The sequence below is a fragment of the Salmo salar genome, chromosome 10 (genome assembly GCF_965601325.2).
Source record: "Salmo salar chromosome 10, fSalSal1, whole genome shotgun sequence".
Classification (NCBI taxonomy): Eukaryota; Metazoa; Chordata; class Actinopteri; order Salmoniformes; family Salmonidae; genus Salmo; species Salmo salar.
The window spans coordinates 43,100,373-43,126,327 of NC_138300.1; the positions used below are offsets into that span (position 1 = coordinate 43,100,373).

Sequence of the window (25,955 nt, forward strand, 5' to 3'; positions counted from 1 at the left end):
GTATATGGATGGGGATTTTGAAAACACAGTATAAGTTGAAGGATAACCCCCTAACCCCCTAAAAAATAAAACAATTTTTTTGGGGAAAACAGCTAACTTCCTGCATTTCAACACATTTTGCCATAGGGCAGAGAGAAACATGCAGTTTTATATTGCTATTCTACACATTTTGTCTTGAGTTTGATATAAAATGTTGCAAATTTCCTACAATACTTCACATTTTGCCATGGGGCAGAGAGAAAGTTTTGCATTTTCAAAGCTAATTTCCTGCAATTCTACACATATTGCTATTGGGCAGAGAGAAACATGTGCTATTTTATAGCTCATCTCATGCTATTCTTCACATTTTTCCATGACACTGAGAGAAAATGTTGCAGTTTTAAAGTAACTGTCCAGTGAAAATCTCACTTTTAAAAATGTATATTCTGTTATCTCATACACCAAATAATGTTGTTGATTCATCCTATACTCGTATTTTAGGCCAAAGCATAAACTGGAGAAAAAATGCTTTAAAAACCCCACATCAAACTTGTATCTCAAACAGACCAATTTAAAACTGCTTGCTGTTTCCTCATAGAGGATGATGTCATCCCCCTGAGGAGGATGAGCTGGCCAATCAACGGTCTACTTGCATGAATATTTTAATGACTGAGATATGACCCCACACCATTCTGTTGTTGGGGTACACCTGCACCATTCCAACACAGAATAGCTGCTTTTAACATACTTAATTACCATTCTTTGGAAGGAAAACTATTTCACTCATATTGTAATTAATTATAGGTCAAATTTAATAGAAATCTGGAAACACGCAAAAATAATGGATATAACTGTATAACTGATCAATGCATCATCATAATTGGTCATGTATTGCTTAAAAAATGGATGAATAAGATATTTGATGAAAAGATATTTGGCTACAGAAGTGCCATTTCTTACCGATCTCTACAGCTTCCATTCAAAAACAAGCCCTATGAAATGACACCAATACATAGTGGAAGAGTTAGTGGCTAGCTACAGTGGCTAGCTTAGCTAATGAAATAGCTACGTCGGTCGCGACACGCATAACCAGAATGACACATGATGAACCACCAAAGGCACACCCCATGTTTGTTAGATAATTGAGAAAGAGAAGAAGTTATACCGTTTTTCGTGAACAAAGTTGACCTTAATACTAATTTCCTCTCCCCCATTTTTCCATTGCTTATGACGTGTTCATATGCTATCTGGATGGCCCCTGACCTCCAGGGGGCCCCGAACCAACATGTTTTTATTTTATTTTTTAAATAAATTATTGGGGGTGAGGGACGAATCAACCTGTTCTGAATATCCCCCATGACAATTTCGCCTATGGAACAAGCACATATGCTATACTGAGAGTGCGTGTCTGCGCTGCGCAGTCCGCTCTAGCTGGCTTTTGAGGAAGAGGCGCGCACGTTATTCACTCAGTCGAGTCCTGTCTCTTGTACATGCATGGTGAAGTCTTGCCAAGCCATACCTGCGCTGCAGAAACCCACCCAACTTCTGAATAACGGCGACAAGAAAGGATGACCTCCAGTCGTCCCGGCAAATGCAAAATATGTGGATAATAGCTTAGTGTGGAAGAGCATCAGACAATACTAGTTTAAAAAAATAAAAATTGGATACTTATTTAGGGTTATGTCAATGCAATTTACTATTATTTGAACCATTTGTTCTAGAAAGAAAAGGGTACATGCTAAAGGACAATGTTACTCACTAAAACGTCATCGAAATGGATACGCGCGTTATTTGCTATATGGCTGCATCTGACTGTGTGGGAAACGGTAAGTGGATGCTTTCATAACAAAAACATTATTTTAACTTGTCTTTTACTACCCCAATCTATCTAATCATCAATTAAAATGGCATGCCTTATGGAATGCTATAGCCTATGCATTATCCAAACTAAATATAATTTTTCCAGGATAAAGACATTACATAAAAAGTTTGGGACTGGATGTCCTTATAGGCTGCTACACTGACATTTTTCCTATCCAGGCTAGATTTCATCATTGTCCTCCGAGTTGTCATCATCATAGCCCCATGCTTCGGCTGGCTACTCTTAGGTTAATTTCCTTTGAGAAAGGATCACGCTGCGTTATGGTGAATTCAAGGTTTAAAAAGGCTTTTAAAGTTTGTAATTTCCACTTTAAAATTGAAGACTTGATTTATCCTAACAAGAAATGTATCAACGACTACAAAAATCACCATTAATTATAATCCACATAATAATTCACATGTAGGATTATTTTAATGTTGTGAGAAACTATTCAAATGAAGATATTACATCTAAAAGAAAGGAGGACCAAGGCACTCTTCATATAATGAATTAAAATGCCTCGTGATGAAGGCCATGCAGCTGAAGCACGTCTGAGTTTTAAAAGTTTGAATTCATTGAACATGCCATACAAATAAAGGCATTTTAGTTAATTATATGAAGAGTGCCTTGGTCCTCCTTTCTTTTTGATGACCAATTTACCCCTTTTGCCAAAGAGCACCTTCTGTCCACCAAAATCTATTGTGTACCTTAGCAGCGCTTCCCTCCTCCTTTGTTTCTATCTCTTCCATTAGTTATAGGTGCATAATTGTACCCTTGCAGTACATACTTTAAAGCTGCAATATGTACATTTTTGGGTGACCCACCAAATGCACGTAGAAATGTGAGTTATAGATCTGTCATTCCTAAACTCGGTCCTGGGGCCTACCTTGGGGGGCCCCCAGGACCGGGTTTGAGAAGCCTCGCCTTACAGGGTACAACTACAGTGACAAGCGTTTGTACGGTACCTTTTTTCTGCGAGTGTAGTTTTAATTCTATAGGTGTGGCTGAAGTTTTATCTTGAGGAAAATTAGAATTTCAGTTTATTTCCTGAATTAAATGGAATTAACGCCAACACCAATGTCCACAAAGCTAATGTGCACAATAGCCCATTAGTGGGATAAACAGTTAGATTGTTATCTATATTCATGAATGTGAGGTGAGAGAGGAGAATGGGAGAATGGTGAAGGTCTTTGGCCCAGAGCTACTGCTGCCCTATGTTAATAGAATGGTTAATAACACTACTATTGACTTAATGGCATATTTTAAACTACTATTGAATTAAAATAGAACCATTGTGGCATAAACAGGTACCATTATGATCGTTAGGGAGGGAGAGGTGGGTTTAAGAGAAAAGGTTGTTTCTGGTCACATGCTCGCCCATTCGCAAACACACGTGCACACACACACTGGGGTGCTGTCTGTCTGTCTGCCATTGTGCCATGGGGTAGTGGATTAATGGATTAAACAGATGTGTTTTTCATGGACACACACACACACACACACACACACACACACACACACACACACACACACACACACACACACACACACACACACACACACACACACACACACACACACACACACACACACACACACACACACACACACACACACACACACACACACACACACACACACAAACACTGAAGCCAAACACTCGCTGGCATGATGTGGCATCAGGAGTGCCCATAATGATAGTTGACTGAGTCCGTATCGTTTCATATCGTTGTCCTCGTCTGTCTGCCGACAGGAGAATATAGCGTGACACACCCTGCTGTTACCGCGTTCCAACACATTGGCTTTCTGTTTCATAGTTGTAACAAAGGCACTCCACGAATACAATTGATTGGACACTTGAATTATTTTTGTTTGTTTGTTTTTACATATATCCTACAGTAACATAAACTAATGAAGATGATTTTGTTATAAAAAAAGTATTGTAATGTTACCTAACACCTTCATAAAGACAACCAAATTATTATTTTAGCGATAGCATATATGAAACCTATTAATTACACTGTTAGAATGTTCCAGTCAGAATTACTGCTCATTAGCTTGAAGCTGTGTCCCTTGACGCCCAGCGGTTCCATTTCTTTTTTCGTGCAGCGTGTGCACACATAGGAGGTCTCATGAAAAAAACATGCCCCCCATGGAAATCAAATGCCCTTCCAACTGATTCGTTCTGGCGCCAGCCCTGCACCATAGACATGCTGTACATACATCATTGGTGCCAACTCTACAGCATTGGCAGACCATCTCAAACAGAGAACTGGAGCCAAGTTTCTCCTCCATTTACACTAATGTAACTAGACTGCCCCTGCGTTATTACATGGATGGAGGCAAAAAGAGAGGTTGAGGTTTTATCATGCTTTATTTGTTACTGTAGCCTTTCCTGTATAATGTAGTAAAGTAGTTGAATGCTAGTTGAACTGTGTCATTTTGTCCTTCGAGGTAGGCTACTTGGACATGATGAGAGTAGGAGATTGACCAGGAAGACAAAGAGGCTTAGAGGATTTGAACAGTGGCTGGTCAATGGGGTGTTATATTGTGTTGTATTATGACTGGTTTATTGCCTGCTGCTGTTGTAACACCCAGAGACCTGCAGTCACATCTGGTGGCAGATGTAAAATATGATGTGAGAAATATGAGGGAAAGAAACATGCTTTATAACATTGTGTGTCATGGTTGTATTGGCATTTTCATGACATATCTTTTTTCTGTTTGCTGATTTAGAATGTAAACTAGATACATTTAAGTATTTTTATGACAGCAATTTTTCTTTCTGGTGATTCGGGATTTAAACTAGACACATTTAGTCATTTAATGACATAGACTTTTCTTTGTGGTGAGTTAGCATGTAAAATAGATGTTTAGTACTTAAACTATGGAGAAGGATGCTTCACAAAGTGCCCGTGGGCTTCAAAATGATCTTATATAGAAGAAAAGGCCATTTCACCATTCCTCTCACTCTCACCAGCAACATTTACTCTGAGCAGAGTGTGTGACCCTTTTCTTGGGATAATGTCAGACACGCACGCACGCACGCACGCACGCACGCACGCACGCACTCACACACACACACACACACACACACACACACACACACACACACACACACACACACACACACACACACACACACACACACACACACACACACACACACACACACACACTCACACACACACACACACACCACACACACACACACACACCACACACACACACACACACACACACACACACACACACACACACACGCACATCTTAGGTTTTTTTCAGTAACGTCCGGCAGCTTTTCAGAGGTTTTATTCTCACAGTAGAGAGAAACCAGCACAGACAGGAGAGTAGAGGGTGGACGTTTAACCTTTACTCCTTGTTTGTCTGCAGTTACTTAAGAGCAGTTTTTTTTAATGTCAGTTTTTGTCAGTTTAGCTCAACTCACATAGGAGAATCTCAACTGTGTTTCTCATCCTCTTCTCATAACAGAGCTCTCACACACGACTGAATGCCTAAAGCAGAGAAATATCCAGTACCAAAACAGCATACACGTGTAGCATTCACGCACACACACAGATGTACACAGTCATACCTCTGTTTCTGTTTTTAGAGGCTTGATGCTTCTCTTGCTGTGTTAGTGTCCTCAAATTGTCCAAAACCCTGTGTTCTATTGCTTTGTTAGTGTCCTCAAACTGTCCAAAATCCTGTGTTCTCTTGCTGTGTTAGTGTCCTCAAACTGTCCAAAACCCTGTGTTCTCTTGCTGTGTTAGTGTCCTCAAACTGTCCAAAACCCTGTGTTCTCTTGCTGTGTTAGTGTCCTCAAACTGTCCAAAACCCTGTGTTCTCTTGCTGTGTTAGTGTCCTCAAACTGTCCAAAACCCTGTGTTCTCGAGCCTCAAGCTACCTCTCAGACAGGAGCTGAGTTGGAGTTTTCGAGAATCTTTTCTTGGCTTTCAACCCTGGACCCCACTTCCCTTCTCCCAAAGTGACTTTGATATGAAAGTGAAGAGGAGGCAGGGGGAGCCAGCTGGTGTACAGTAATAACTGAGGTTTACCTACAGCTGGCTATATACTACACAGTGCTGCTGCCTGCTTAGTGAGGGGGTTGTAAGGGGGAACAGTTTGAACATAGAAGTAGATGATGTAGAACATGCATAGAGAGCACATCTGGATGGTGATTGTGAAGCTGGTAAAGTGTAGGTTATCTTATTAAATTCATTCTTCCTACATGCAGTAGCCATGCAGCTGAAGAAGGGATATGTGATACGATGAGAATGTAGAGTTATAGTATTTCTCTGCAGTGCTAATTGGCATGTAGGTACTTCTGTTGTAAGGTGCATCTCAAGCTTCCCATTACATTCCCATAATAACCCAATATCGCTCTGTTATCATCCTCGCATGCCCAAACCCAGCTGTTAGTGCTATCCTGTCTGTGCAAAGTGAAAGGAGAGACGGCTGCCAGGTATGTAGTTGTAGAAAAAGCTACAGAAGCTAGATAGCGAGAAGCGCCCATTTTTAGCCTTACTGAGGGGGTTAATTATAGATACTGTCAGTCTCTGGAGAGCTCGCACCTTCTCCTAATGCTGTTAGATGCAGCGGCAAAGACCCAGCTGAGGTGTGTGTGTGTGTGTGTGTGTGTGTGTGTGTGTGTGTGTGTGTGTGTGTGTGTGTGTGTGTGTGTGTGTGTGTGTGGAGTAAACAAAGCCATAACTCAAACTGCATCAGCAGCAGACTGCCTCTATAATGTGGGTAAATAAGGGGGTGTTTCAAAGGAAGATGCTGTTTTGCTGTGAGTAGTTTTAGTGGCCTACAAATAGGACAGGAGGGTGGGTGATAATGAGTGTCTTACTCTCTGTGTTGAATAATGTAATAGTACAGTGTGCGTAAAGGGACAATGTTATACGGTGGCACGTGTAGTCCCAGTAAATAACAAAATAAAACACTTCAAATGTGTAATGTTACAACTTTTCCTGCATTTGAAGTTCTGTGCTTTTTCATAGCTAAATAAAGTAATCACCCTCTCCCTCTCCCTCATCCTTCTTGCACCCCAGATGGAGGCTATCCATCCAGACTGTGCCCTGGTCTCTCATCACATGAAGGCCCAGGAGAGCTGTATCCACACACGCAGACAGGAAGGCCGGAACCGCTCTGCCAGGACAGGTATGTGGGTGTGGTGTGGTATGGTGTGTTTAGAGTATCATTCAGGGATTTTTTGTAATATATTGTAAGACATCTAGTGGCCCTTTTGAGTACTTCAGATTATCACTGGCATCTGTAATGATCTCTGGCCCTTTAATTATTATTATTATACAAAAATGTATTATTTATTTGCACAAAGAAAACAAGTGCTAAACAAAAAATTTATTTTTTATTATTTGAAAACCACACCACAAAAAAACAAAGCTTTGTGTGGCCACGTAAAATAAATGAAATAATTAAATCTGATGATTTTTAAGTAAAAAATTGAAAAACAAAGCTGTAAAACATTATCCTAAATATAAACCATCAGCTTAGTGAATACCATTGGTGTTTAATATGAGGGTTTCAGCATGACATATCCTTTAGATTTTTTCCCACACACATTTCTTTATTTTCCTATGTAAGTTTGTATTTGTTGGCAATTTGATGTTTTGACGTCAGCCTGGTGGCAGTTGTTAAAAATGTAAATAGTTGGAAAAGTTGCAGAGTTAATTTAAAATAATGATTAGATGCTTTTTTCATAAATTTTGTCACGTTCGTCGTAAAGATGGGACCAATATGTGTATGCTCATCTTCTTGTTTATTGAGAAGAAAATGAAACAAAACACTTAATCAAAACAAGAACGATGAAAAAACAGTCCTGTGAGACATGCAGCTACACATGGAACAACTACCCACAAAAACCCATGAAAAAACACCCCTACTAAATAGGATCTTCAATTAGAGGCAACGAGAAACAGCTGCCTCCAATTGAAGGTCAAACCAATAAACTAAGCATAGAAATAGATAAACTAGACACAGACATAGAAATAGACTAACATAGAACATTGCCCAACAAACCCCGAAACACATTAAACAAACACCACCTGCCACGTCCTGACCAAACTACAATAACAAATAAGCTCTTTACTGGTCAGGATGTGACAGTACCCCCCCCCCCCCCCCAAAGGTGCAGACCCCGGATGCATCTCAAACAAAAAAAACACAAAAATAAACGCAAAAATAAACCCCAAAACAAAAATAATCCCAAACTAAAGGGAGGGAAGGGAGGGTGGCCACCGTCACCGACGGTTCTTGTTCTACACCCCCCCTCCCCCATCCTAATACTATGGTGGTGGCTCAGGCTCTGGCCTTAGTCTCCAACCTAACCTGTCCACCCCCACTGAAGGCTCAGGGCTAAGGCGCGTCGCTGGAGACCTCGGGCTGATGCGCGTTGATAGAGACCTCGGGCTGATGCGCGTCACTGGAGAGCTCCGGACTGGGGGGCGACTCTGCAGGTTCCGGACTGTGGGCCGTCTCTGCAGGTTCCGGACTGTGGGCCGTCTCTGCAGGTTCCGGACTGTGGGCCGTCTCTGCAGGTTCCGGACTGTGGGCCGTCTCTGGTGGTTCCGGACTGTGGGCCGTCTCTGGTGGTTCCGGACTGTGGGCCGTCTCTGGCGGTTCCGGACTGTTGGCCGTCTGTCGGTTCCGGACTGTGAGCCGTCTTTGCCGGTTCCGGACTGTGGGCTGTCTTTGCAGGCTCCGGACTGTAGGACGTCGCCGGAAGCACTGGACGGGGAACTGTCGCCGGAAGCTCTAGATGGGGAACTGTCGCCGGAAGCTCTGGACGGGGAACTGTCGCCGGAAGCTCTGGACGGGGAACTGTCGCCAGAAGCTCTGGACGGGGAACTGTCGCCGGAAGCTCTGGACAGGGAACTGTCGCCGGAAGCTCTGGACGGGGAACTGTCTCCGGAAGCTCTGGACTGGACAGGCGCACTACAGGCCTAGTGTGTGGGGCTGGCTTTGGAGGCGCCAGACTGGTAACACGCACCTCAAGGCCAGTGCGAGGAGCAGGAGCAGGGCGAACTGGACTGGGCTGACGCACTGAAGGCCTAGTGCGTGGGGCTGGTACTGGAGATACCAGACTGGAGACACGCACCTCAAGGCTAGTGCGAGGAGCAGGAACAGGATGTACTGGACTGGGCTGACGCACTGGAGGCCTGGTGCGTGGTGCTGGCTTTGGAGGCACCAGACTAGAGACACGCACCTCAGGGCTAGTGCGAGGAGCAGGAACTGGATACACCGGGCCATGAACAAGCACTGGAGATCTGGAGCGCACAGCCTGCACAACCGTCCTAGCTGGGTGGTAACAGTAGCCCTGCACGGGCGGAGTGCTGGCACAGGGCGCACTGGGCTGTGCAGAGGCCTGATGGCTGCCGTGCGTAGAGCAGGCGTAGGGTAGCCTGGGCCTAGGAGACGTACCGGTGGCCAGATGTACTGCGCAGGCATACTCCTACCTGGCTGTATGCCCACTCTAGCACGGCACTTGCGAGGGGCTTGAATCGCTCGCACCGGACTGTGAGTGCGCATGGGCGAGATCGTGCACACTTCCGCATAGACCGGTGCTCCTCTGATCCACTGCTCCCCATAATAAGCATGGGGAGTTGGCTCAGGTCTATTGCCTGACCTAGCCACACTCCCCGTGTGCCCCCCCCCCACATTTTTTTTATTGGGGGTGCCTCTCGGGTTTGCCAATCGGCGCGTATAATGCCTCGTAACGGCGCCGCTCCGCCTTGGCTGCCTCCAGCTCCTCCTTAGGGCGTCGGTATTCCCCAGCCTGGTGCCATGGTCCTGCCCCGTCCAAAATCTCCTCCCATGTCCATGATTCCAGATACCTCTGCTGCTCCTTCCTCCGCTGCTTGGTCCGTTGGTGGTGGGTAGTTCTGTCACGTTCGTCGTACTGATGGGACCAAGGCGCAGCGGGAATGTGTATGCTCATCTTCTTGTTTATTCAAAAGAAAACAAAACACTTAATCAAAACAACAATGACGAAAAAAACAGTCCTGTGAGACATACAGCTACACATGGAACAACTACCCACAAAAACCCATGAAAAAACACCCCTACTAAATAGGACCTTAAATTAGAGGCAACGAGAAACAGCTGCCTCCAATTGAAGGTCAAACCAATAAACTAAGCATAGAAATAGATAAACTAGACACAGACATAGAAATAGACTAACATAGAACATTGCCCAACAAACCCCGAAACACATTATACAAACACCCCCTGCCACGTCCTGACCAAACTACAATAACAAATAACCTCTTTACTGCTCAGGACGTGACAAATTTGGCTATTGTCTGTTGAACCATACGGTCTATCTACTAGAATCTCATGGACAATATGGACACAGATATAAAACATTTATTCTATATATGAATAATAATAAAAAAAAGTTATTCAAGTATCGTTCAAATATTTTTTATTGAACACATACACAAGAATGGTGTATAGGTATAAAAGACAAGTTTACAGTTCTTATCTAAACATAAGAGAACAGACATTAACCACAAGACCCAGAGTTCTGGGCACAAAACAAATATTACAAAACAAGACATACAGAACAAGGACAGGTAGAAAGAAAAAGGGTAGATGTAACCCCACTTATACACCCCTTTATCCCCCCCTTATTCCACCCTATTCCCCTCCCAACTGCTCAGGTGGCGGGTCCAGCACATGCTGCCCAAAGGTAGATTACCATATGACAATTGAGAGTGCGTTAAAAAGTGCAAATTCACAGCGCCGACTGGTCCAAGTAAGAGAGGAAAGGCTGCCAGATTTGATCAAATGTTGATAATTTATTGTTCAGAATATATCTAATTCTTTCTAAGTGTACAGTGTTTGCCAATTCGCTGAGCCATAATTTGGTAGAGGGCGCTTCCCTCCTTTTCCAAAACAACAAGATTAATTTTTTCGCCGAAATGAGACTAAGAGATGAGTTGTTTTTGGGAGTTGGTTAATCCGTTTAGGGAATCGGACACTCCCAGGATTATCAGAAGCAGGTCTGGGTCTATTGAAGTCTCCAGAACTTCAGAGAGGACCCCAAAAATTCCACACCAATACCCATACAAGTTAGAGCATAGGGCAAAGCAGTGGAGTAGTGTACCCTGCTCAGCCTGACATTTATCACACATAGGGGATGTATCAGGAAATATCCTATGCAGTTTGGTTTTGGAATAGTGTAATCTGTGTAATACCTTGAATTGTATGAGATGATGTCTGGAGTTAATGGAGCAGGTGTGGATATACTCCAAGCTATCTTCCCAGTCTGCCACCGAAATATCAGTCCCTAGTTCTTCCTCCCATTTTGCCTTAATGGCATCAGTAGAGGGTGCGCTAACAGATTGAAAAGCGTCATATTTACGAGATATCAGTTTGTCTGAGGTGGGGCATATTTTTATGCATCCGTCAAACATGGAAGGTTTAGCATTCCCAAATGTTGGGAGGTGTTTTCTAACATAGTCTCTAATCTGTAGGTATCTGAACAAGTTACTTCTGGGAAGATTATAAGTTTCCCTCAGTGATTCAAAGGAAGCAAAGGTCCCTCCTATATATAAATCCCCTACGGTACTTATCCACAACTCTCCCCATCGCTCAAAGGTGTTATCAAGGTTAGAGGGGGCAAAGGAGGGATTCCTGGCAACAGGAAGCATGAATGATATTGGTCTAAGCTCAAAGTGGACTTTAATTTGCTTCCAGATTCGGACTGTGCTATGTATAGTAGGATTGTTATGGTAAAGTGACATCTCCAGATTGACAGTTGACAAAATCACAGCACCAATAGAGAAGGGGTGACATGCCTCACGCTCCATACTAAGCCAGCTGGGTGGCGGGTGTGCGTCATCCAGCAAAAACGTAACAGCGCAGAGGTTAGCGGCCCAGTAGTAAAATATAACATTTGGGAGAGACAATCCTCCTTCCATCTTGGATTTACAGATGTGTTTTTTGCCTATCCTGTGTGTTTTATAATCCCAGATGAAAGGATTGATAATAGAGTCCAGTTGTTTATGAAAGGATTTAGGTATGAATATTGGGATGTTCTGGTATAGGTAGAGCAGTTGTGGGAGGAAGACCATTTTAATGGCATTAATTCTTCCGAGCAGAGAAATTGGGAGTTCTCCAAAATTGTATGTTTGCCTTGAGTTTTTGCATCAGAGAGGGGAAATTCTCTTTAAATAGTAAGGAGTATTGTTTGGTAACTACAATTCCAAGGTAGGTACATTTTTCTGAAGATAGCTTAACTGGAAGATGTTCTAGCCAGGAGGTGTTTTGCAACCGTATGGGCATTAATTCACTCTTGTTCCAATTTATTCTGTATCCCGAGAAGGTACCAAACAAATGAATCACCTCAAGAATAGCTGGAATACTATCTTGGGGTTCTGTTACATAGAGGAGAATGTCATCTGCGTATAGGGAAATCTTATTTAGAGTATCTTTAATATTATAGCCGTGTATTGCTGCATGAGATCTGATCGCTTGAGCGAGAGGTTCAATAATTAGGGCGAAGAGCATAGGCGACAGCGCACAACCCTGCCTTGTCCCTCTGTAAAGGTTAAATCGGGGCGACAATGATTGATTAGTGAGTATTCTCGCACAGGGGTTCCTATATAAAAGCTGGATCCAATTTATGAACCCATCTCAATATTACATTTCTGTAGGACCTTGAATAGATAGGGCCACTCAACTTGGTCAAAGGCCTTTTCTGCGTCAAGAGATATAACGGCAAGGTCCATGTTAGGTAACCTCTGAGAATACATAATGTTGAATAGGTGCCTGAGATTGAAGAATGAGTTTCTGTTAGAGATAAAGCCGGTCTGGTCCGAATGGACCAATTTGCCAATTAAAGTGCTAAGCCTGTTAGCCAAAGTTTTCGCTAAAATCTTTTGGTCTGTATTAAGGAGAGATATTGGTCTGTATGACCCTACCTCTTCCGTATCTTTACCCTTCTTATGTATAAGTGTAATAAATGCCTCATCCGAAGTGGATGGGAGAGCTCCATCCTCATTGGCCTGAACCAACATTTTGTGTAGGTAGGGAGAGAGCATGTTGCTGAATGTTTTATAGAATTCACCAGGGTATCCATCTGGGCCCGGGGTCTTGCCACTCTTTAGAGATTTTATTGTTTCTCTAATTTCTTCAAGAGATATTTCCTTATTCAGGAAGTTAGAGTCTTCCTGGTTCAGGGCAGGAAGATTACAGTCCTCCAAAATGTTTTGCATAATTAAGGAATTAGGATCCGCTTTAGATGTATATAAAGTCTCATAAAACTGACGGAATCTGTCATTGATGTCTTTGGGGGAAGAGAGTAATTCCTCAGATTTAACTTTGTGAATCATTCGGTCTCTCACATTTTTTCGAAGTTGTCTGGCGAGTAATTTGTGTGGTTTGTCACCAAACTAAAGATATTTTTGCTTGGCATAGAGAAAAGATTTAGCAATTTTAGCAGAGAGGATCTGATTGTATTTCAATTTTAAAGACATAATTTTTTTATGTTTCTCCCTAGATGGGGGTCTAGCATTCTCCCTATCCAGTAAGTGAATTTGTCCCTCCAGTTCTACCAATTCTCTTCTGTTTTGCCTATTCCTGGCAGTCTGAAAGGAGATGATACAGCATCTCAAATAAGCCTTCAGTGTTTCCCACAGCAATGTAATTTGGTCTTTAAGATGTTCACAGAATGTTGGTTCTGTGAGGAGCTGAGGATTCAACCTCCAGACCCTCTCGTTTGGTACGATGTCACCCAATCTCAGGGAGAAGGTGAGTGGACTGTGGTCAGAGATTATAATATCATGATATCTCACATTACAGGTATAGGGGAGTAGTTTAGCATCAACCAAAAAGTAGTCAATTCGAGTATAAACATTGTGAACATGACAGTAAAAGGAGTATTCCCTACCCGTAGGGTTTGAGATCCTCCATATATCAAATAAGTTAGATTTTTTTATGTAGGTATTCAAGAATTCGCTTGAATAGGAGGTAGGGGTTCGCCGGGTAGAGGATCTATCCAAATATTGGTCTAGTACACAGTTAAGGTCCCCTCCAATGACCAGGGTAGTATGGGAGATATCTGGAATCAGGACAAGGACTCTTTTGAAAAAACAGGGGTTATCAATGTTTGGCCCATAGATATTTAGTAGAGTTACAGAAGTAGAGTAGATCTCTCCTATTACGATCACATAACGACCCTCTTTGTCCACAATAGTGGTTTTATGTAGAAAGGGAATTCCTTTCCGTACCAGAATCGCTGTGCCTCTCATTTTGGCAGAGAAGTTAGAGTGATACACTTGCCCCACCCACTTACATTTAAGTCTGTTATGAGAATTGTTTTTCAGATGGGTTTCTTGCAAAAATATAATATCAGACGAGAGTGCTTTCAAGTGGGCTAGGACCTTGCCTCTCTTAATTGGTTCGTTTAAACCCTTGACATTCCAGGAAGTGAATGTAAGCCCCGCCCTCCTCTCATTTGTAGTTCCTATGGTGGCCTGCATAACATGTAAGTCACTAAAAAGGTAAGAAAGCGCACCAAACCATCACGATCAGCATATGTAGCACCTACACCCGAGCAGTATCCAACCCACCCCTCCCCCCCTGCAAGCACCTTTACTCTCCACCCTGTTCCCCTACTTTCCCCAACATTTACGCCTCCCATCAACCCACATTTAACAGGCATACACAAATAGGAGAAAAAAAAAATGAAAATAAAAATAATAAACACATTGTCTGGCCGATGCCAAAAAAGCATGGCGCGACCTCAAACAAGAGGTAAAACAAAAATAAAATCCCAACTGTACGTTCACCTCTCACTATCCTAGAACTTCTACTAACATCTGAACTGAGGAGGCTCCCGCGATTAAAGTGTTCAATTAGCATCTATTAAACCTAAACAGAATAAGTTGCAACTTAAACATATTGTGCACTTAAGCTTCATCTTGGGTCAATCCCTGAGATAAGCAAAATGTAGCATCACAAGATTATATTGCTAAGCAATGCCGGTCTAAACATAAACCATCCGCAACCGACATAGACAGCAGTACAATTACATATTGTGGGTTAGGAGATGGGAACAAGGATTTTGATAAATTGAACGTACCCCCCAATAAAAACAAAAACAAAAATAAAATAAAAAAATAAAAAATAAATAAATAATAATAAATCATTTGTAAAATAATTAAAAAAAATTGTGATCTACACATGTTCACACATACACACACATCCACACACACAACATATATACACATGTGCATACCTACATACATACACACACACACACACACACACACATACACACATGCGTGTATACATACACACACACACACACGTGCGCATGTATATACACGCATACCCACATACATACACACGTGCATACACACACACACACACACACACACACACACACACACACACACACACACACACACACACACACACACACACACACACACACACACACACACACACACACACACACACACACACACACACACCCCAGAATAATAATCTACACTAATTTAAAATATACACATACCTAATACTAAAATGCTAAGAGAAAATAATAATAAAGTACAAATAATAATTATATGTACGCACACCTACACAGACACAAGCACCACGGAGGTCTGGTGGGAATCTAATCGTGAGAGCGGGCCAGGCTATGACAAAGGCAGAACAGCACAAAACATCAACTTGCTATCCAGGTGACTGCGTCTGCCCCTTCCCAGCCATCACCCCCAGACCCCCGCAAGCAATAAATAAATGGTATGGTAATAGGAATAATGTAAGAATTGAAAAATAAATAACGAAACAAAACAAAAATGGGGGAATATAAGTATATCCATCCGAAAGTGTCAATGATCAGACCTGGAAGGCCTCCCAAACAGGCATCACCCTGAACCCAGTCGGAATGAAAGTGAAATTAACGTTAAATGAGAGCTCTGACCGCCCTCCATTGGTCAGCTCAGCGTGTTACATGTTCGGTAGTGCTTGTTGAGACCGTTTAGTACGGTTTCACCCGTTATGGTATAGTATGGGTTCGAGTCCATGAGCAGACCCTAACACACAATGACAAGGCACTCTAACCTGTACGGGGGATTGGCGTATATTCCTGGATAAACTTCTCTGCGTCCAAAACCGAGGAGAGACAAATCTTCTCCCCGGAAGGCGGGGTAATTCTTAGTCTTGCAGGGAAGAGCAAGGCTGGGCAAAGATGGAGTTTGTAGAGTTTGGTCATGACATCTCTGTAGCCGGAGCGGTGCTTTGCCACATCGGGTGCACAATCCTCATATACACGGAAGGGGTGCCCTTTATGTAACAGGTTACCCCTCATTCGAGCCTCGCACAGGATAAGATCCTTGGTCTTGAAACTGTGACAACAGATGATTACTGGGCGAGGAGGTTGGCCCGGTCGAGGCACTGGGACAAGGGCGCGATGTGCACGGTCCAGTTGGGGATCTGAAGCCAAAACATCCGTTCCATTGCATCCTTCGATAGCTTGGCGAAGAAGTCGTTGGGGCGAGAGCCCGCCTCCACCCCCTCTGCCAGATCAACAACGCGAAGGTTATGACGTCTGGATCGGCCCTCTAGGTCAACCACTTTCACAGAAAGCCTCTGCACACTATCCTGTAATGACGTGCATAGCTTCTCTAACTCATCGATCCTACTAGCGTTGAATTCAGAAGCTTTCTCAAGGTCCACAATACTCTGGCTCTGCGAGGCGACCGTTCGAATGGTGCTCTCAATTTTAGTGTCCAGTTCAGCAATAGTAGCCTTAAGATCCTCAGCTATAGCAACACGTAGTTCTCCCAGAGCCCGGCTAAGTTCTGTAAGTGTCACGTTGTTACCTGTGCCTTCCGCCATGTCTGTCTCGTTGTTTGGCAGGGAGTAGGCCTCCGATGTGGATTTATTGTTCTTTGGTCGTTTATTACCAGGCATTTTCACATAGAAAGTTACAATATTGTATTAGAAAGAGACGTTTGTTGTAAAAAGTGCCATAAAGTAGGTTAGGTTAGATTATTTCACAAAAAAGTTGCAGGAGCCTCTCACACACAGCCGTTCACTCCAACATGCTAGCTCCATCCCCCAAGTTATTCAAGTATAAATTACCAAAGTAACAATAGATTGCCATAGATTTTCTGTTAATTACCAAAATGACAGAAGCTTCTGGTATCGTTGGTAAACTACCAGTAGCTTTGCAACCCTAGGTGTGTGTGTGTATGTATTTGTGTGTGTGTGTGGACATCATACGTCTGGAGGGTACGCAATGTATTGCAAATATAAACAGACTAGCGTATAAAAGCTCACAGGACTCACTCATGAAACATTTCTGCTACCTTAACAAGAGGCGACTGACTCCATCCTCAATCAAGCTTTTCTATGTGCCATTCATTGGGAATCGAAAATAGGTAGAAAGAGGAAAACACATTTCTAAACACATTGTCCTTCAGCGATGTAGGCCAGAGCAGCCGACAGCCAATCAAGGGAGGTAATCAGGTGTGGAGGTTCCTCAGATTAAAGGATCTAGTTTGTTAGTCCTCTCTAACTGAAGCAGCCCCCCCACCCCCCCACCCTCTCTCTTTCTCTCAATTCAATTCAAGTGGCTTCATTGGCATGGGAAACATATGTTTACATTGCCAAAGCAAGTTAAATGGATAAACAAAAGTGAAATATACAATGAAAAGTGAAGAGTAAACATTACACTCGCACAAGTTCCAAAATAATAGAGACATTTCAAATGTCTTTTTATGTCTATATACAGTGTTGTAATGATGTGCAAATAGTTAAAGTCGCTGTCCCTCTTCCCCTTTCTCTCTCTCTCGCTCTCTTTCTCTCTCAATTCGGTTAAATTCAATTCAAAGGGCTTTATTGGCATGGGAAACATATGTTTACATTGCCAAAGCAAATGGAATAGACAATAAACAAAAGGGAAATTAACAAGGGAAACATTAGTGAACATTAGTGAACATCTCTCTCTCTCTCTCTCTCTCTCTCTCTCTTTCCATCTCTTTCTCGCTCACCCCTCTCTCTTTCTCTTTCTCGCTCACCACTCTCTCTCTCTCTTTCCCTTCTCTTTCTCTTTCTCTTTCTCTCTCTCCCTCTTTCTCTTTCTCTTTCTCTCTCTCCCTCTTTCTCTTTCTCTCTCTTTCTCTTTCTCTTTCTCTTTCTCTTTCTCTTTCTCTTTCTCTTTCTCTCTCTTCCTCTCTCATCCCTCTCCCTCGTAGTACAACTGGAGCTACTCTCTCGCTCAGTCCCCTATCTCATCTCTTTCTCTCTCCCCTTCCCCCTCTCTCTTTCTCTCTCATCCCTCTCTCTCTTAGTTAGTCCAACTGGAGCGACTTCCATCTCTGCTCCTGATGAAAAAGGTGAGGCGAGAGAATCAATGGGAACTCATTCATTATGGTTTCCTCTCTCTTTTCACTCTCTAAATAAATCTTGCATTACAAACAGCTTGTCCTCTCCACAAACTGGGCCAAGCGTCTTCTCCCATCAGGGATGGATATCTAAAAACAGCATGCAGTGTTCCAAAATGATCTGCCTTTGTTTGTATGAGCTTTGTGAGACTGAGACATGTGGTTGGGTCATCCCAGTGGCGTAGTCTCCTTTGTCACCCATCTTCGAAAAGGGGAACATGAACGGTAGATTCTTCATAAGGCAGCCATCTGGTTCTCTATGGGGAAATGCTTAAGTTCCAAAATAACCCCTCTTTGTTTTTATAGAGCTTTGTGAGACTTTATGAAAGGGTTTAAGGGTCATCACTCTCCTCTAGTTTCCTTTGACAGCCATCTTGGAAAAGGTGAGAATTAAAGGAAGCTTCTCTGTGAGGTAGCAGTCTGTTTGTCTATGGGGACCTGCACCACAGCTGTTGTCACTCAAAATTAATTGCATCATTTGTCAGCTGTTTATTCTGTGATGAAACAAAAACAAAGACATGCTGGTAATTATCATTTGGAGTGGCAGGTATAAGCTTCCTTGATCAGGTTACAGTGGATGTGTGTGTGTGGCTTCTCCTGGCTGGCTCACCGTTACAGACACCCAGAGGGAGATGGAGCCTGAGCTCCAGCTGGTCCTGGGTCTCCTAAGTGCCCTCAGTAGGGATGAAAGAAAGTACCATCAAGCTCAACCAACATAGAAAACATAAACATGATCTGAGATTGGTGCATAAAAATGAATAAAGATTCAGTCAAAAAGAGGGCGGTTCACAGTTCACACACAAACCAGATTTATTTTGTGACTTTAAATGTGTTTCTTTTATTGCTTGGAGGAGCAGGGGAAAGTATACTTAGACACACAGGCATTTCAGTCTAAGCCTTGTTCAATGTGTGTGAAGGAGGGCTCAGCCAGGGAGAGGCAGTCGGACTGTGTGTGTGTGTGTGTGTGTGTGTGTGTGTGTGTGTGTGTGTGTGTGTGTGTGTGTGTGTGTGTGTGTGTGTGTGTGTGTGTGTGTGTGTGTGTGTGTGAGCATGCGCAGTGTTGTCAGTGGCCTTAGTTGGCAGAGTGAGGAGATTGGCGGTCTGGGAAGTGGCCTGGATGAAAACATGTCAAGCGCACTCACACAACCTAACGTTATGATGTTAATTAAACCAGCCATCTGATTAACATTAGCATTAGCACAGTCCAGCCTCTCCCAGACCTGGGTTCAAACAGTATTTTAAATCTTAAAATATTTTAGCAACACTTGACTGTGAAAGTACAAACCCTGCATATCTGGTGCTCCTTCAGGCAGGCTGAATAAAATGCTCAAAGTAATAAAAAAATGTCAAATACGGTTTGTGTGTCCATAAGAGAGGAGGATGTTTGGGGTTGGAAATTAGATTCCTCTCAGTCCAGTGGCCACAGTCTGTCTCAGTGGGTCCTGAATGTGTCCTGGGGAGGGTGTTGATTAGATGTCATCTATCAGGGGTGGACTTAGCAATTTGGGGGTCCATTTCAAAATGTCATTGAGCTCCCCCCTGGGACCTTTTGTCTGGGCAGCTGGGGCCTGTTTCAATTGAAACCTATGAACCAGAGCAAAGTCTTCCTCTGTCTTCCATCGATGTCTGTGTTCCCAATCAGAGCTGAGAGGGTGATCCAATTCAATGGTCCTCAAAGCTGCCCGTAGGCAGTTTTTAATATGTACTAATCGCTTAATCAATTTCCATCAGATCATTAATTCACGATGAGGATATCAAATCAAATCAAATGTTGTTGGTCACATACACATGGTTAGCAGATGTTAATGCGAATGTAGCGAAATGAGAGGGAGGTAGGGATATTTAGAAGGGAAGTAGTGATGGAGTCAGAGCTGGGGTTTAGTAAAGAGATAGAGGTAAAAGGGATTAGGTGTAGAGGTGGAGAGGTAATAGGAAGGATAGAGTGGAGGTATGGGGAGATAGAGCGGTAATGCAGGGGCAGGTAGAGGCTAAGGGCTTTGGAACAGTAGCTGGGTAGAGGTACATAATGGTGATGGGGGAGGGTAAGGGAGCTGTAGCTGGGTAGAGGTACACTGTAGTGATGGGAGGAGGGTAATGGAGCTGTAGCTGGGTAGAGGTACACTGTAGTGATGGGAGGAGGGTAATGGAGCTGTAGCTGGGTAGAGGTACACTGTAGTGATGGGGGGAGGGTAAGGGAGCTGTAGCTGGGTAGAGGTACACTGTAGTGATGGGGGGAGGGTAAGGGAGCTGTAGCTGGGTAGAGGTACACTGTAGTGATGGGAGGAGGGTAAGGGAGCTGTAGCTGGGTAGAGGTACACTGTAGTGATGGGAGGAGGGTAATGGAGCTGTAGCTGGGTAGAGGTACACTGTAGTGATGGGAGGAGGGTAAGGGAGCTGTAGCTGGGTAGAGGTACACTGTAGTGATGGGAGGAGGGTAAGGGAGCTGTAGCTGGGTAGAGGTACACTGTAGTGATGGGAGGAGGGTAAGGGAGCTGTAGCTGGGTAGAGGTACACTGTAGTGATGGGGGGAGGGTAAGGGAGCTGTAGCTGGGTAGAGGTACACTGTAGTGATGGGGGGAGGGTAAGGGAGCTGTAGCTGGGTAGAGGTACACTGTAGTGATGGGGGGAGGGTAAGGGAGCTGTAGCTGGGTAGAGGTACACTGTAGTGATGGGGGGAGGGTAAGGGAGCTGTAGCTGGGTAGAGGTACACTGTAGTGATGGGGGGAGGGTAAGGGAGCTGTAGCTGGGTAGAGGTACACTGTAGTGATGGGGGGAGGGTAAGGGAGCTGTAGCTGGGTAGAGGTACACTGTAGTGATGGGGGGAGGGTAAGGGAGCTGTAGCTGGGTAGAGGTACACTGTAGTGATGGGGGGAGGGTAAGGGAGCTGTAGCTGGGTAGAGGTACACTGTAGTGATGGGGGGAGGGTAAGGGAGCTGTAGCTGGGTAGAGGTACACTGTAGTGATGGGGGGAGGGTAAGGGAGCTGTAGCTGGGTAGAGGTACACTGTAGTGATGGGAGGAGGGTAATGGAGCTGTAGCTGGGTAGAGGTACACTGTAGTGATGGGGGGAGGGTAAGGGAGCTGTAGCTGGGTAGAGGTACACTGTAGTGATGAGGAGGAGGGTAATGGAGCTGTAGCTGGGTAGAGGTACACTGTAGTGATGGGGGGAGGGTAAGGGAGCTGTAGTTGGGTAGAGGTACACTGTAGTGATGGGAGGAGGGTAAGGGAGCTGTAGCTGGGTAGAGGTACACTGTAGTGATGGGAGGAGGGTAAGGGAGCTGTAGCTGGGTAGAGGTACACTGTAGTGATGGGAGGAGGGTAAGGGAGCTGTAGTTGGGTAGAGGTACACTGTAGTGATGGGAGGAGGGTAAGGGAGCTGTAGTTGGGTAGAGGTGGTTGTTGGGGGTGATTAGGTGACAGCTAGACATGGTTGAACCCAGAGCTGAACATGGCTGAGCCCTGAAACTCTAATTAACAGCCAGCTAATGGAGGCGACAAAGAGGAGAGGAGAGGAGGGAAGTGGGGGAGAGGAGTGAAGGGAAGGGAAGGAGATCAGGCTCCACGTCTACACCTTATTTATTACCATTGCACCACCTCCGCCTCAGAACCCTATTGTTGAATGATGGAGGGAGCATGAGTGAGTGAGATAGCAAAAAATAGAAACAGTGGAACTATCTACAGGATTCTATTAAGGAAAATGTATACCCATAATAGAAAAGCTATAATCATGAATAATATCCAGTTCTTCTGTGTGGATATGACTGTGTGTATATACTGTATGTGTGTGTGTGCGGCCGTGTGTCTGTATGGAGATTTGTCTTTCACGCTCTGCTCTTGGCATTTGCACGGCACATTGCCCACCATGATACCCCTGCCTCTCTGCCTTGTTTCCGCATCATCACAGTTATACTTCCACTGACATGATCTCTCTCAGAGCTGCAAGGACACATCGGAAACCACACAACAACCACACGGCAACCAGTTAGGCACAGATGATGGTAGAGTAAACTTGAAATACTTTGTGTCCTCTTTCCACTCTAAATCAAGCGTACATTGTTTCTGTATCTCTCTGCATACCTTTACTGTCCTCCCTAGCCTGATCCAACCACATCTATCACTAGGACACGATCACGCGAGATAGAATGGGGAGAGGGAGTGAGAGAGAGAGAGAGAGAGAGAGAGAGAGAGAGAGAGAGAGAAGGGGAGAGGGAGAGAGAGAGTTGGAGAGAGAGAGAGATACAGATAGAAGCGGGAGAGAGAGAGATACAGATAGAAGAGGGAGAGGGAGAGAAAGGGAGATTGAAGGGAGAGAGGGAGAGAAAGATAGAAGAGGGAGCGGGAGAGGGAGAGAGATAGGGGAGAGAGAGAGATACAGATAGAAGGGGGGAGAGAGAGAGATACAGATAGAAGGAGGAGAGGGAGAGAGAGAGAGAGAGATACAGATAGAAGGGGGAGAGAGCAATACAGATAGAAGGGGGAGAGAGAGATACAGAGAGAAACAGAGGGAGGGAGGGAGATACAGGGCAGTGGAAAAGAGGCATGAGAGACCAGTCTAAATATTAAGGTCTCCTTCAACATATTGCCAAATCAATCTGATCCACTACACAAGCTGTCTGGTTTCCTCAAACTCGCTTCCTTACTTGTAGGTAACGGGCCTTAGTGTTTATGCTATCATCATGATATGCTATTGGTGTGGTAGACAAGGCAAAACTTGTCCTGACTACTTCTAGGTATATACAGTTTCTGGGGTAACACTTTATTTGGTTAGTCCCATTTAGATGGTTTGTAGATGTTCAGTAGACGTTCAATAACTGTCAACAAGATTTGATCTACTAACCCTAACCCTAACCCTAGCGATAACCCTAACCTTAACCCTGATCCTAACCCTAAACTTAACCCTTACCTTATCCCTTATTCTAAACCTAACCCTAACCGTAACCTTTGCAAGTAGTTGCTTATCAACCAGTGTTTGGAACTGGTTCAGGGAACAGAACCGAAAAGCGGAAAATAATGAATTTTTTCAAGGAACAGAAACAGATCCTGGAACAAAAGTGATCCATACTGTTCCAGAACAGAACCATTATTTTAAAATCAAATCAAAATCCAATTTTATTGGTCACATACACATGGTTAGCAGATGTTAATGCGAGTGTAGCGAAATGCTTGTGCTTCAAGCTCCGACAGTGCAGTAATATCTAACAAGTAATCTCACAATTCCCCAACAACTACCTAATACACACAAATTGAAAGGGGTGAATGAGAATATGTACATGTAAGTATATGGATGAGCGATGGCCGAGCGGCATAGACAAGGTGATGGTATAAAATGCAGTATATACATGTGATATGAGTAATGTAAGATATGTAAACATTATTAAAGTGGCATTATTTAGAGTGCATTGTATAAAGTGACTAGTGATCCATTTATTAAAGTGGCCAGTGATTGGGTCTCAATCTAAGCAGCAGCCTCTCTGAGTTAGTGATTGCTGTTTAGCAGTCTGATGGCCTTGAGATAGAAGCTGTTTTTCAGTCTCTCGGGTCCCAGCGTTGATGCACCTGTACTGACCTCACCTTCTGGATGACAGCGGGGTGAACAGGCAGTGGCTCAGGTGGTTGATGTCCTTGATGATCTTTTTGGCCTTCCTGTGACATCGGGTGCTGTAGGTGTCAGTGCAGTTGTGGTTGAGGGCGGTGCAGTTGCCGTACCAGGCTGTGATACAACCACATTAGGATGCTCTCGATTGTGCATCTGTAAATGTTTGTCAGGGTTTTGGGTGACAAGCCAAATTTCTTCAGCCTCCTGACGTTGAAGAGGCTCTGTTGCGCCTTCTTCACCACACTGTGTGAGTGGACCATTTCAGTTTGTCTGTGATGTGTACACCTAGGAACTTAAAACTTTCCACCTTCTCCACTGCTGTCCCTTCGATGTGGATAGAGGGGTGCTCCCTCTGCTGTTTCCTGAAGTCCACAATCATCTCTTTTGTTTTGTTGACGTAGAGTGAGAGGTTGTTTTCCTGACACCACACTCCGAGGGCCCTCACCTCCTCCCTGTAGACTGTCTCGTCGTTGTTGGTAATCAAGCCCACCACTGTAGTGTCGTCTGCAAACTTGATGATTGAGTTGGAGGCGTGCATGGCCACGCAGTCATGGGTGAACAGGGAGTACAGGAGGGGGCTGAGCACGCACCCTTGTGGGGACCCAGTGTTGCGGATCAGCGAAGTGATGTTGTTTCCAACCTTCACTACCTGGGGGCAGCCCGTCAGAAAGTCCAGGACCCAATTGCACAGGGCCGGGTTGAGACCCAGGGCCTCCAGCTTGATGATGAGCTTGGAGGGTACTAGGGTGTTGAATGTTAAGCTGTAGTCAATGAACAGCATACTTACATAGGTCTTCCTTTTGTCCAGATGGGATAGGGCAGTGTGCAGTGTGATGGCGATTGCGTCGTGTGGCGGATTAATCAGAATTAGTTGGGTAACATAGATAATTAAGATGTTTTATTTGCATAATATGCTTATGTGAGATACTTGTCATATGTGAATGTATCTGTTAAACCATGTGAAGGGATGGCGTGATTAATGGGGAACCAATTATTTGTCTCCAAAATATCTGTGCGCAAGTCACTCACCTCAGTGAGCTTGTCCAGGAGTGGGATCAAGAGGGGGTTTACTTGAGATGGGAGTATCTAGAGTTGACAATTGATATATGCCATTGGATGAGATGGTGTTTTTGTACTTTGAAGTACCAGGAACGAGATTAGCGAATGTTATCTGGCTAAGGTATACTCCTTTATAAAGTATAAGGTCCCTTTGTGAACAGTTCCTAGGATCTGTTGTTTGTCATGTACGTTGAGAGGGGTGGATCTTGGGTATAAAAGCTCTTTGTACTTATGTGTAGTCACTTTTCAATGGTTCATTAGAGATAGCGCTTCATTGAAAGTCAAGTGCTTTTGCAAAAGCATCTTAATTAATAAAGATGTAGTTTTAAGTATAACTCTGACTGGTGTGTGAAGTTTGTAACTCTCCTCATTTGGTAATGCAGAAATTAGGCACCACAGTCGTCTGTGGACCTGTTGGGGCAGTATGCAAACTGTAGTGGGTCTATGGTGGCCGGTAAGGTGGAGGTGATATGATCCTTGACTAGTCTCTCAAAGCACTTCATGATGACAGAAGTGAGTGCTACGGGGCGATAGTCATTTAGTTCAGTTATCTTTGCCTTCTTCGGTACATGCACAATGGTAACCATCTTGAAGCATGTGGGTACAACAGACTGGGATAAGGAGCGATTGAATATGTCCGTAAACACAGCAGCCAGCTGGTCTGTGCACGCTTTGTGGACGTTGCTAGGCCTGGGCCAGCAGCCTTGCGATGGTTAACACGTTTAAATATTTTACTCACGTCAGCCACGGAGAAGGAGGGGGGGACACAGTCCTTGTTAGCAGGCCGCAACGGTGGCACTGTATTATCCTCAAAGTGGGCAAAGAAGGTGTTTAGTTTGTCTGGAAGTGTGACATCGGTGTCCGTAATGTGGCTGGATTTGTTTTTGTAGTCCGTGATTTCCTGTAGACCCTGCCACATACGTCTCGTGTCTGAGCTGTTGAATTGCAACTCCACCTTGTCCCTGTACTGGCATTTTACTTGTTTGATTGCCTCGCGGAGGGAATAACTACGCTGTTTATATTCAGACATACTCCCA

General features: G+C 44.1%; 1 protein-coding gene across 1 annotated transcript in view; it reads left to right on the top strand.

Annotated features, from left to right (window-relative positions):
• The first annotated feature begins 1,461 nt into the window (after positions 1-1,461).
• ghrhrb (growth hormone releasing hormone receptor b) overlaps positions 1,462-25,955 on the top strand; it is a 60,711-nt gene continuing 36,217 nt past the window's right edge. The window contains exons 1-2 of the mRNA XM_014123307.3: positions 1,462-1,805; positions 6,895-7,003. Coding sequence (XP_013978782.1) covers positions 1,728-1,805; positions 6,895-7,003 — 187 coding nt within the window. The 5' untranslated portion in view covers positions 1,462-1,727. The remainder of the gene's footprint in view (positions 1,806-6,894; positions 7,004-25,955) is intronic.